Source organism: Acartia tonsa, chromosome 3, assembly GCF_053477335.1.
Source record: "Acartia tonsa isolate MP-2025a chromosome 3, ASM5347733v1, whole genome shotgun sequence".
Lineage (NCBI taxonomy): Eukaryota > Metazoa > Arthropoda > Copepoda > Calanoida > Acartiidae > Acartia > Acartia tonsa.
In genome coordinates, this window is record NC_137262.1 from 41,384,560 (window position 1) to 41,398,542 (window position 13,983).

Here is a 13,983-nt window from a genome sequence, read left to right on the forward strand (position 1 = left end):
AAATATTTACAAATTTATGTCAACAAGATGCATATAGAATTAAGAGTCTGCTACTTATAGGAGGAAGTCTTCCTTGTTTGTTGTCCACTGTATAAAATATGAATGTTCCTATGAAGATAATCCATCATGGTGAATGGTATGGTGATCACAAGTAACAAATCAGACGCAGCCAACTGCATGATGAAAATATTCCTAAAAAATTAAATATTTTAACCCAGCTCATTTTATTTTTAGTAGCGAAGCTACTCTATAATTTGAAATGTCCGTCTGTCTGTATGTCTGTATGTCTAAAACGTTTTGGGGGAAACGTGATTTACTCGGCTTCTATAAAAGATAGACAGCTGAAATTTTAGTGATTAAATAAGTTATCATTCTTCATATTTTCACCAAGTTTCATTGAGATATGTCAATTAATTGGGGTGCTAGATCGATTCCTAGATTTTTAAGTTTTCATGATTTTCTCGATTCCTATTAAAGATAGAAGTCTAAAATTTTTAAGGATCAAATAAATTCAAATTCTCCACACTTCTATAAAGTTTTGAAGAGATTTGCTTATTGTTTGGGGTGCTAGATCAATTCCTAGTTTTTTAAGTGTTCAAGCTTTTTTCAACTCCTAGTCCAGATAGATGGATGAAATTTTCAGATATTGAATAAGATTACATTTTACACAATTCCACAAAGTTTCATTAAGATTTACTTATTGGATGTGGTGCTAGATCGATTCCTTGATTTCCACATTATAAAACATGAAAGGTTTCGTGATTTTATATAAATTTTTATTTTGTGTTTAAATACTCTATAGTTCATTTTGGATGTTCTTCCATGATTTTTGAGCTTTGCTACTTATGGATGTTGTCATCCTTGTTTTTCCATAAATACCAACTAAAAACTGTAAAAGATTATAAGGACTTTGATATTAGCTTGTAGGGGCAAATTAAGACAAATGTTTTGGGAGTAAAATAGCCTAAAACATGGTATTTTGAAAAGCAGAGCACATTCGGTCAAGTGATTAAGGATTTAAATATCTTTATTAGGACGTATGATCAGATAGATAATGATAATTTAAAAAAAAGGCATTTATGACAATTAGACGTAAACAACGCATTTGACAACGTTTATTTCTTTCTAAATTCGCAAAAAGAAAAAGATTTCAGTTAAACTTTGAATAAAATATCATTTTAATTTCCGTAGCATACTTTTTGTTACAAATTGTCTCGTATAAAATAAGATTTTCTATTTCCTATTTTAGCATTAAATACAGAATAAGAGAAGTATCTAGGTTTTAGTCAATTTCTATCGTATTTTGAATTAGGTTCTGTATCCCCCCCCCCCCCAAGTCCAAAATCCAATCAATCAAATCAAGTGATCCAATTTTATAAAGTAGTAGACTTTTTTGTCTATAGAGAAGGATCTCGCTAATCGCTGACACCGATATTGTTCTCCGAGAGAGAGGTACCACCACCTTCCCAAAAGAACGCCCCTAGAAAAAAAATTATCCCCTCCAAAAAAATTTAAAACTTATCTTTTTAAAGCTACAATACAATTGAAAATATCGACTCCCTCTTCAAGTGTCCCTAAATTCCCCTAAGGTCGGATCCGCTAGTTTTAAATATCCTATTACAATTTTCACTTTATTTTGTATGAAGTCCTAAAATAATTTTAGAAAAAAACATTTGTAAGAGGTTTATATTTTCTCCATTACTAGTTAAAATGGAAAACTACAGCTTTTCTAGAAATATCTTACTTCAAAGAAAATGTTACTATTTTAGAAAGAAAGATATTTACTAAAAAACATTTAAACCCTTTTACTTGGTAGGTTTCTATTCTAATTTTTTTTTTTACATGTGTTTGGTTTCTGTGTTTTAAAGCGAAGCCACTTTGTAACTATCATTTGTCCGACCATTCATATGCTCAAACTTAGATATCTCATTGAAGGTGTCATTTGTCTTACCTAGGCGTTCTCATTTCTTGTTTTCTCACAAGGGCTGCTATCACAAGGAGGTTCAAAATTACTAAAAAATGAAATTCTTTATTAATGTATGTCCAATCAAACAGATACTTTAGGACATAGAACGTTTTAGATTTTAGTTCATGAATATCACTATAGACGGACAGACAATCAAATTAAGTCATGGAGTTGATGCTCATCCGTAAAAGATATCTTTTTTAAAAAGTAAGCCGTTTATTTTTGCAGCATAAACCGACGGACAAAAAATTCAGGCTGGATTTTTTTAGCCGTTTATCTTTAAAAGCATGCAAGAAAACATTTTTCCAGACTTACAGTCAGACGGACATATGTAATTATAGAGTTGCTTAGCTATTAAAAATTATTTAAATTATTTACCTGAAAGAAATATAACAATTGAGTAGGCAAGGATGCAAACAATATTGTAGCTCGGATCCAACACAAACTTGTTGTTCTAAAACAAAAAGAAAATAACCAAAAAATTATAAATGATACAAAATTCTAACAGATATCTTAATCCTATTTATTGATCTGATACTATCCGAAACTACAAAGAAAACAATAAAGATTTGTTTCCAAACATATTAATCTTTTATTTCTTAAAATATGTTTTTATTCATTTCTAATAAAAGAAAAACAAAAAGTAATGATAAAGCATGTAGGGGGACAAACTGTCTCAAATATCAGCCATGTGACGTCATAAAAATAAGGGAGATGAGAGGAGAAGTGGGAAAGAAAACCCCTAAAAAAGAGATGGATTATTGCCAATTATTATGACGTCACATGTCTGATTTTTTGAGACACTTTGTCCCCCTACATCATGTATTATCAGCAGACAGTCTCAAAATTTCATAGAAAAAGGTCCAGCCGTTTTAATATATTATATGTTTAACTAAATACATATAGTTAGTAAATGTAATAATCGAAGGTTAATTTAATTATGCTAGTATCATTCCACCATTTTGGCTAGGAATGATTCGTTTTGGGACGAATGTCAAATCTGTTTATCATAAAAAAATGTACTAGAGAAAAGCAAAATGTATTGCAAAATACAAATAAGGAAAATTCATAAATTAAATTGTCCAATAAAAACAATTAATATTATTAAATTCAGAGTTAAAGTTCAAGTTATTACGTCAATATTGCTGCAATTGTTCAAACAGCCATTAAAAAAATGGAAAATAAAATCCCAAAAATAAATCTAAATGAAATTTTGGAGGATTTTTTGTAAACATTCTAAAGGTATGATGAGATTTTTGTTGTTAGGTATCCTTATAATTTTTCAATTATTTTTTTTTATTAGAGTAGTCTAATTTGAATCAAAATAAATTTTAAAATGTCGTAATTTTATTAAAACACTTTTGGGATCAAAGTACTTTCAGATTTCACGTTTTCTTGAGAAAATATTTTTTTTGCTTAAAGTTTTCTTGGAATTAGATATGTTTCAGGAAATCCAGATGTTCTTTTTAGTACCTTTGAAAGTACAATTAAATTAAAAAAAAAAATATTTTTTAAAATTTGTTATTGTTGCGTTACTAAGTTTCAATAGAAAAAAAATAAGTAATAGGGAAATTAAGAATTAATAGTCCAGCATGGCTTCGAAACCGATTGATATCCGTTGGATTAGAACCGGTTCTCAGCCTTACTGAAAAGTCATATATAGCAATTGTACTACAGACAATTTGCAAAAAATATTAAAATAAAATTCATAAAATTAATACCCATATGTAATCTGCGGAAAGCCGTATAATACGATGCAATAGATGACTACTCTATAAAATCCAGGGATCGGAAGCCGCGCGTAAGCCGCGTGTAAGCCTCACTGAAATCGTCATTTTATCACTATAAAATTTAGCTGGATGTATAAAACTGCTCTTTGGGAGACAATCCTTCTTTCTGAAATTTATTTTTCTGCTCACAAGCAGGTTTTAAACTGAGGCTTATGCGCGGCTGAGGCGCGGCTTCCGAACCCTGATAAAATCTATAAAAAAACTGTTTACTTTTAAAATTGAAAGAATTTTGCCTAGCTCGACAGAAACAAAATCACTAGTTGTATTAAACTCTGCGCTGCCCTCCACAGGATGTGTCACTGTCCTGTTAAATACAACATAGTCTGGCGAGCTGCTGGTATTGGCTGTCTCCAGGTAGCCAGCAGCCTGGCCACCACCATGCCCGCTGTCAATATAGTTACTCTGGCTTGACTCGAGATAGCTATTTCGCGGGTCAGAATCAAAATCATTTAGGTTTTCCATTTTATTGATTAGTTAACTAAGCAACTGATTATTTTCAACGCATTTTTTTCTGAAAAAAATAATGCAATTGAAATTAATTAAATTAAGGTTTCGTGATTTCATTGAAAATTTTAAAGTTTAAAAATAAAAAATGTAAGCATTGTTTCGACATGCAAGTTAATTATAGTTTACGTTGAATACATAGCCTATAATAAAAATGGTCATAAATAACAATATTTTAAATGACATCTACATTAAACTGTTTTGATATTATAATAAATTAAAACAACTTATTCTAATCCCTAAGAGTAAAAAATCACGAACATTTAAGATACTCACATAACAAGAAAAATACAAATTGCCTTTTGAACTTTTAAAACTTTGATCTGCATTAATGTCACTAAAATTTCCAAGTTTTGTGAACATTTGAAGTAAGTTTGATATAAAACTAATTTTAAGTATTAAGTATATATACTCTATAAACATGTTATATAAACATTTCCATCCTAAGTACGTCATTAACTGCATTACTTAATGAAAAATATACTTAGTCTTGGTATTGCAATTGAGAGAGTAGCTGAAAAGAACCAATGATCGGCCAGTATACATTGTAATTGACCAATGGTAGATTGTGCACTGGCCTATCATTGGTCATTAGTATTGTACAGGGTGTTTTTATTTAATGGAACAAAAGTATTGCTTAATATAACCCACTTGCCATTGACAGAAATTAATAATCTATATCTTAATTTCTTCATTGGGTTGGGGAGTTTTGTATACGAAAAAATAATTGTCGATTTTCAACAAATTATGCCATAAAAACCGGTTTTTCTAAAGTACCTATTTTGGAAGATTTTTGGATCATGACGAATTTAAAGAGTGTGCAAAAAAGCGTACATTTTTAAAATTCAAATTGCGCGGCTTGTGTTAATAGTAGAAAAATGCTATACATATCGTTAGAATCTTCATAAACTCTAGTTTTTGGGTGTGTAAGAACTATTCCTGTGCTACGTATGGTTTAGGAGCTACGTGGTTAAATGTCGCAACTTACTTAAAACTTTTCAACTTTTCAACCTTTCAACATTTTCCAACGTAGCTCTTATACTACAAGTAGCATGAATATGATACATACAATTCCAAAAACTAGAGTTTATGACAATTCTAACGGTATGCATAACATTTTTCTACTATAAACACAAGCCGCACAATTTGATTTTTAAAAATGTACGCATTTTTTCACACTCTTTAAATTCGTCATGATCCAAAAATCTTCCAAAAATAGGTACTTTGGAAAAACCGGTTTTTATGGCATAATTTGTTGAAAATTGACAATTATTTTTTTCGTTTACAAAACTCCCCAACCCTTTGAAGAAATTAAGATATAGATTATTAATTTATGTCAATGGCAAGTGGGTTCTATTACGCAATACTTTTGTTCCATTAAAAAAAACACCCTGTATGACGTCATTTTTTATGGGCCATATAAGCTGCTTCTCAGAAAAGTTTAATTCTAATTAAATTATTCTATGATTTTATGATAATTTTGCTATTATTAGATAAATAAATAATTCAATTGAACACATTATCCTTAAATGTATAAAAGCTTCGCTTTAAAGAGGACTGAACTTCTTATAAACGTAATACTGTTTTATTTGTAGAAGGCATAGACCATTACATAATGTAAATAAATGAGAGAGGGTTGCACATCGATAGTACAGACATTTATATAATAGTGGCTTCGACCCTTGTATCTAGGGACTTTGTATTCGAGGAGGGAAATGGTGGTAGAAAATGATCAAAAACCAACAGAGCAAAACAGCTTCCTAAATGTGTAGTACTCAAACAGTTCAGTAGTTATCAAGATTCTAACAGAAAAACAAAAATTCATACTACTTTTCAAAAATCTGTAGCCATGTTCCCAATTTATCTCCATAAAAGGAACCTAATGGCTATCTTAAGGTATTAGGTGCAATGACAGCCAACAGAAAACCAACAGACATAAACGATATTGGCTTCTTGTCATCATGGCATCCTTTACTGACTTTGATATGAGATCATGTCTAAAATATTTGTCATTTTAGTGAAATAATCCATGCGATCTACATGATGATTAATTGAATTACTATCTATATCTAATAGTAACTAACACCATTTTATGGGCCAATGCATCTCTACTATCATTCTAACATCTTAATTTTATACAACGTTTAAATACATAAAAGAAAAAAAAATTGAAATTTCTAAGACTGAATACATTTTTTGTCCTACTTTAACTTGATGGAAATTTAGATTGAAATTTTGTTCACGTATCACTTATACAACTTTAATCAAATGTAAATATACTTAAATTTATGTTATTTATGTATAATTTGTACTATGCAATTAAGTAACTAAGAGAAATTAGTAATTCTATATCTTAAATATGCCTAAATTTCTAGAGTTAAATAATTAATTAATTTCAGAAAAATACTCTAACATGCTGAAAAAAAATCTTAAATTGTAAAAAAAATATAAAACACTTAAATTAAAACTGATATTTGTACTAAATGTAATTGCGATTACAAACTGTTAATAAGCAAGAGTTTAGAATTAACTCAAAATCTAAACTTCTGTGTAAAAATCTAAGTTTTAAAATACCAAAGCAAAGAAAATCTTCTTAAAAATTTTGTTAAAAAGTAAAAAAAAACTTGAAAACATTTCATTACAACGATTACCTTGAGACTAAACTGTCATATTTATGATTTTCTCTTTTTAAAATTCAAATCACAATAGAAATAATAATTAATTAAGAATGTTAACGTCGACCGTCTACACTTAACGTTAGCATAGAACTAAACCTGTAAGCCTCTTAATTTTTGTGGTTCTCTTCCGATACATCTGCACATCCATGCTTCTAAAACTTATTTTTTTCTCCGACAAGAGAAATAAAATCCTCCGCACATTAATGTTGAGTGTGTTTGTGTGTGTGTGTGTGTGGGTGTGCTATTATCACCTGTTGAAAAGTGTGTGTATGTGCGTGATAGAGAGGGGTGTATCAGAGAGAACCACAGATTTTGGAATGGTAAGCTATACATCTTCGCAGATACTGAAGATGGTTGATAACAACCTAAAGCCAGATATTCTTACCTAATGTAATAGACAATTGGACAATCTTTGTTTAGAAGTCCATAATATCAATAATTTCTGTTTATTTAGGGCCAAGGCATTCTCTCTACTCTTACTCTTAATTTCTAAGTAACTTTTTAGACGCATGTTTGGAGAACAGAAGCCAAACCATTAGAATGAAAGAGGATAACTCTGGAGTATATCTATCATGATTTACATATGGACTCAAACATAGCAAAATCTGTGGATCCTCTAATGAATATATGCATATCCAGGAACTGAAAAGTGACAATGACAATTTATACAGAACCATTTCTAACCTCTATAGTTGTGGGTCATCAACGGCAGAAATTTAAGAATTCAGGGGATTATTTATATAATATAATGAAATCCTTTTATTCCTGAATGCATATCCAAGAGTGGTATTGTGGCCTCTCCTCAAAATTTATCTAAGATAATAATATTCCTTTATCCCTGAATGCATATCCAAGAGTGGTATTGTGGCCTCTCCTCAAAATTTAAATAAGATAATAATATTCCTTTATCCCCGAATGTATATCCAAGAGTGATATTTTGGTAACTCCTCAAAATTTATCTAAGATAATGATTTTCCTTTATCCCTGAATGCATATCCTAGAGTGGTATTGTGGCCTCTCCTCAAAATTTAAATAAAATAATAATATTCCTTTATCCCTGAATGCATATCCTAGAGTGGTATTGTGGCTTCTCCTCAAAATTTAAATAAGATAATAATATTCCTTTATCCCTGAATGCATATCCTAGAGTGGTATTGTGGCCTCTCCTCAAAATTTAAATAAGATAATAATATTCCTTTATCCCTGAATGCATATCCTAGAGTGGTATTGTGGCTTCCTCAAAATTTATTTAAGATAATAATATTCCTTTATTCCTGATTGCATATCCAAGAGTGGTATTGTGGCCTCTCCTCAAAATTTAAATAAGATAATAATATTCCTTTATCCCTGATTGCATATCCTAGAGTGGTATTGTGGCCTCTCCTCAAAATTTAAATAAAATAATAATATTCCTTTATCCCTGAATGCATATCCGAGATTGGTATTGTGGCCTCTCCTCATATTTTTTACTCCGACAAAACATCTTAATCTAGCGTTTCTGTAATATAATTCATCAATTTTAATTGCAAAAAAGTATCTTAAAAAAATACTAAAGCTTTTATTGTTTATGTGTTTTCTTTGTTTTGTTAGAACTGAGATAATTGAACTTATTTTGTAAAATTATGATGATTTTTTCATGGAATAAGGTTTGAGATGGAAACACATTAGTATTTGTATTTTTTGTTTTAAATTTTTGTAAGTTCGTAAGAAACACCACAATTCAATGTTTCTATTCTAGCGTTTTCCATAGTTTTCTTTCAACTTCTATTTTTCTCCTTTTAAAAAGAATTGCAGCTTTTCTACACTTTCTGTTTCTGTCCATTTGTCCGCCAATAACGGATAGATCTTATTGTATACTTCTAACTTGCTGATTCTTGTAATAATGGAAATTTACTTTAAATACGATTCTAAAGACAATGAGGTATTGAGCATCCTGAATTTTGAGCAATTCATCTCTTAATGTTATATTGAAAGTGCAGTCACTCTGTCCTATCATATAAAGTATTAAGACTTTTTGCCTGTAACTTAGGATTTCGATATCTGTTCAACCTATTGAGTTCTCCATTTTAGGAAAACATTACATAATTTTAATGGTTTTAGACTTTTTTAGTTTTTTCTTTCTTAACAATTTTAATACATAATCCCTAGATGCTAGGAGCCCAGCCAATAGTATCTTTTAATGTAGTTTACTTTACCATTTTTATTTTAAAGTTAGTATGTTTTTCAACCTACTTACTTTACCCTATTGTATGATTTGCTGAGCTTCGCTTCACTATTAATGTTGCATCCTTGTTCTTTTAATTTATTTAGTTCCGTTAATATTGAAATGTATACATATATATTTTTTCTAATGCGCAAAATGCGTGTTATTAGGATAAAAATAGGATTGTTTCATAAAGTTATTTTGGTTGTGTTTTTTACCCTTTTTATATATCTAAACGTTTTTGTTTGTACATGAAGTTAGAAAGGTTTCGTGGTTTTTACAACTAATTTAAGATTGGTGTTAATTCTGTTGGGTTTTATTTTACACTCTGATGCTACTCCGAAAAGTACAAATAAATGAGGCATTACCAAAACTATTATGCATTTGGGGCCCCTTATTTGATCTATAGGTATTGTTGGGTTGGGGGGGGGGGGGGGGGGGGGTTAGATATACCACACTTTTCTGGGATCTTGCCAGATCAAGTATCAACTGTGGGGAATATCAAAGGATGACTCCATGCAAAATTTGAGCCGGATCCGGCGAAAACCGGCCGGGATTTTTATAAAAAAACGTTTTTTCCCGGTTTTTAGGGGGTATCTTTAAATCAAGCCCCCTCCTGGGTACGCCCCAATAATGATTTTTGCTTTAAGGTCTGATCTGAATTCCTCAACACTGGATATGACCCCTAGAGTTGAAAAAATGGTTAAAATCCGGTCTTTTGACCGGTTTCCGTCCATTTCCGGCCGGAAAAAAAAAATTTTAAAATCAAAATTTCATCTAAAATTTAAAAAAATATGCTTTAAATTCCATTTTTCATTAATAATTTTTTAAAAAACAAAAACCTTAGGTAATGAAGATAATTTTAGCAACTTAAAATGTGAAAAAAGGTTGAAAATTGACAAACCTATGTCAATTTGAAAAATGTTGGTAAATCCTAAAAATTTGACGGATTTATACATACATTTCAGAATTTAGGTTGACTATGGTCTTTAAGACACGCAATATCTAACAAAATTGCAATGAGAAGGTCTAAATGTTTTTCTTAACCAAAATTCTACATACCCTGGCGGTTCCAGGGATATATCATTAAAGCTTGTCGGCTGGCCAGAAAGCTTTTAACAGGCGGCCGACTAAAAGCCGGATTTGATGGTTATCAACCGTAAAAAGTAGCGATTTTCAGTTTTTTTGGCCAAAACTCATGCAGGGAGTTGTTTTTTGGGATTGACATACAAAAGCAAGTTTGTACAACTTATTGGGGCGATTTTTGACAATTTTCAAAAAATTTCGGTTTTTTGGCCCTTTAGGTGATGACGGAGTCCATTTAGCGATTTAGGACCCTTCTACAATAATGTTCAACTGTTTGAGGCGGACATTTCTTTACTTATGCATTATGAGCCTCCGGCAAACTGTTTGGCTGTTATTTGCCGCCAAAATCGCGATTTTCGGCGATTTTGCCGTTCATGAGGTTTCAACGGCAATTTTGGAGAGAAAGGAGTCCTCCAATCAAAATGATTATTAAATACTTTTCTTTTGCAAATTTAATTGGCTACATTTCATGTGACATAATTTTTTTGTGCGTCCAACCGGTTTTGTTCCAGTTGAAATTTAAAAAAAAGATAACAACTACTAATTACACCCACCCCATGAAATGTATTTTCCCCCCACAAGAAACAAGTTTGGGTGAAATAATTTTTTAAGTCGCAGGCTCCAAATTATCTTATTATTAATTATAACACTATAATTATGAATTATATTATCTTACCATATTTATACGTAATAATTATGATTATGTTATTATTATTATTCAGTTATAGTATTACAAGTATTAATTATCATATATAACCTATTACAAATCAATCAATAAATTATATTACATAACCTATTTTAAATCTATCAATAATAAATCATATTAATTATCATTATCTTTTTATTACTTATTATTTATGATTTTATCATTATTAATCATGTAAAATATCCTATTTGATATACTACCTGATCAATACTTATTCATATTATTATAATTTTTTTTTATAATGTAGTAACTATCACCATTTCTTAATTACTTTATTTGATTATCAATTGAATTACCTAACCTATTACATATCTTATAGTAATTTTTATTACTTTTTAATTTATAAATAATTGCTAGAGATGAATAATAAGTATTCAGATTTACAAAGATTTACAAATCAGATACCTAATTAAAAGATAAATTAGAAAAAAGAATTACCAAGTAGTAAATATTAGTGATTGAAATGTGGAATTAATTATCAAAATTATGATGTACTATCAATTAGTGTTTAATTAATTTTAAAATTGCAAAAAAAAAATAATTATTATTAAAAAGTAATAATTTTTAAAATTTAAACTGGAACAAAACCAGTTGGACGCACAAAAACATTTACTTCACATGAAATGTAGCCAATTTAATTTGCTAATGAAAAGTATTTTAGAGTTATCTTGATTGGATGACTCATTCCCCTCAAAAATGGTCTTTAAAGGGCGAATATAGGTTCAATATGATATGAGCTTATATGAAAGGTGCCATTACATACTTTTAAAATAACTATGCTAAATTTAGAAAATCAAAAAATTCTTAAGTAGATTTTACAATTTTTGCGTTCACTTCAACATATGATAAATCAGAAAGTCAACAAAATCGTTTTTTTTTAACCATTATAAGACCTTTTTTTCACTATTTTTCTTAAATCAATTTGATTGTTATATTGGCATGCATCTTATATGATAATATAAATGTTTATTTGTTTTAATTATATATTATTTTATTACATTTTTAATTTCTGTCAAAATATTTTACGCAAGAGTGCCTCAAATATAGCGTCAAGGGTAAATAATATGTTTTAAAATTTATTTTCTCTATGAGCATCTGTGATTAATCCCTTATGAAATATTTACCCTAATTACGATACGTAACACGAACATACATACACAAACATGATGCAACTTTTAGCAAAAAATATAATATTTTAATTTTTAAATATTTTTTTAAATTATTGGTTCAGCCCTTACTTTTTCAATGTACTTTTACAAAATTATTTTATGAAAAATTTATTTGATCAAAAGTAAAAGTTGCAGCATCCAATGTCTGTCAAATCCTTTCCTCTTCATTATGACTATGATTGAACAGAAGCTTTATAATTCAACCTTCAGACACAGCCTTGTGTGATGCAGTGATGTTTGGATTTCTTAGGGAACTACATTTGTTACGCAAAATTACGTAATTCTATCGACGAATTGGATCGGTTTTTGGCTAGAAACAGACTTATACAGTTAAATATGTCAATGTCTTTAAGTTATTTATAATCTATATAATGGCACCTTTGAAATAAGCTCATATTATATCAAACCTATATTCGCCCTTTAAAACCTCGCAAACAACAAAATCGCCAAAAATCGCGATTCCGGCGGCAAATAACTGCCAAACGGTCTGCTAGAGAAGAATGATACATAAGTAAAGAAATGTCCGCCTCAAACAGTTGAACATTATTGTAGAAGTGTCCTAAGTCGCAAAATCAACTCCGTCATCCCCTAAAGGGGCTAAAAACCGAAATTTTGTGAAAAATCGTCAAAAATCGCGCTTTTTGGCGCCGCGTATTGGCCCAACGGTTCGCCCGTGGCGGATAATGCGTAAGTAAAGAAATGTTCACCCCAATAAGTTGTACAAACTTGCTTTTGTATGTCAATTCCAAAAAACAACTCCCTGCATGAGTTTTGGCCAAAAAATCTGAAAATTACTACTTTTTACGGTTGATAACCATCAAATCTGGCTTTTAGTCGGCCGCCTGTTAAAAGCTTTCTGGCCAGCCGACAAGCTTTAATGATATATCCCTGGAACCCCCAGGGTATGTAGAATTTTGGTTAAGAAAAACATTTAGACCTTCTCATTGCAATTTTGTTGGATATGGTGTGTCTTAAAGACCATTGTTAACCTAAATTCTGAAATTCTGATTTACCAACATTTTTCAAATTGACATAAGTTTGTCAATTTTCAACCTTTTTTCACATTTTAAGTTGCTAAAATTATCTTCATTACCTAAGGTTTTTGTTTTTTGAAAAATTATTAATGAAAAATGGAATTTAAAGCATATTTTTTTTAATTTTAGATGAAATTTTGATTTTAAATTTTTTTTTTCCGGCCGGAAATGGCCGGAAACCGGTCAAAAGACCGGATTTTAACCATTTTTTCAACTCTAGGGGTCATATCCAGTGTTGAGGAATTCAGATCAGACCTTAAAGCAAAAATCATCATTGGGGCGTACCCAGGAGGGGGCTTGATTTACAGATACCCCCTAAAAACCGGAAAAAAACGGTTTTTTATAAAAATCCCGGCCGGTTTTGGACGGATCCGGCTCAAATTTTGCATGGAGTCATCCTTTGATATTCCCCACAGTTGATACTTGATCTGGCAAGATCCCAGAAAAGTGTGGTATATCTAGGGGGGGGGGTTTAGTAATCCAACGTTTGTTGCCCCTTTCTTAAATCTTTTGTAACTATCTGAAGATCATATATGGTGCTTTCCATTAAAGTAGATGCCGAGCACTGAACTCCCTCCCCCTCCTTATTCTAGAAATAAATTAAATAAAAGGGGGGGTTTCTTCCCCTTATACCTAACCCTTTCGGTGCTCTAATATTTGGCGGCTACTATACCCAGTACCCAACATAACTCATAATGAAAATATTGGGGAGGGGTTTCTGTGCTCAACAATGCACTTTGTGTGAATACGCCATGCCACAAATATTCTTTCTAATGTGTCATTCTTAAGAGCGGCATGGTGATGGTATGAATTCAACATTTTTATCTTATACATTATATTTAGTGTT

At 30.5% G+C, this 13,983-nt stretch overlaps 2 protein-coding genes across 2 annotated transcripts in view; both read right to left on the bottom strand.

The window, feature by feature from the left end:
* Positions 1–13,983, bottom strand: part of LOC145314214 (uncharacterized) — a 444,769-nt gene that overhangs the window by 195,351 nt on the left and 235,435 nt on the right. The gene's annotated exons all lie outside the window — the stretch shown is intronic.
* LOC145314884 (uncharacterized) lies at positions 51–4,263 on the bottom strand. Its single transcript, XM_080154962.1, has 4 exons — positions 3,967–4,263; positions 2,345–2,420; positions 1,952–2,012; positions 51–192 (listed from the first exon to the last, which is right to left on the bottom strand). The coding sequence occupies exons 1-4, from the start codon at positions 4,216–4,218 to the stop codon at positions 51–53; spliced, it is 531 nt and encodes a 176-aa protein (XP_080011088.1). The 5' UTR covers positions 4,219–4,263.

Excerpts from the sequence above, each read along its gene's own strand:
- LOC145314884 (XM_080154962.1), bottom strand. The coding sequence starts at position 4,218 with ATGGAAAACCTAAATGATTTTGATTCTGACCCGCGAAATAGCTATCTC. Across the intron at positions 2,013-2,344 it reads AATTGTTATATTTCTTTCAG|TAATTTTGAACCTCCTTGTG; the intron begins GTAAATAATTTA and ends TTCATTTTTTAG. Across the intron at positions 193-1,951 it reads CAAGAAATGAGAACGCCTAG|GAATATTTTCATCATGCAGT; the intron begins GTAAGACAAATG and ends TTAATTTTTTAG.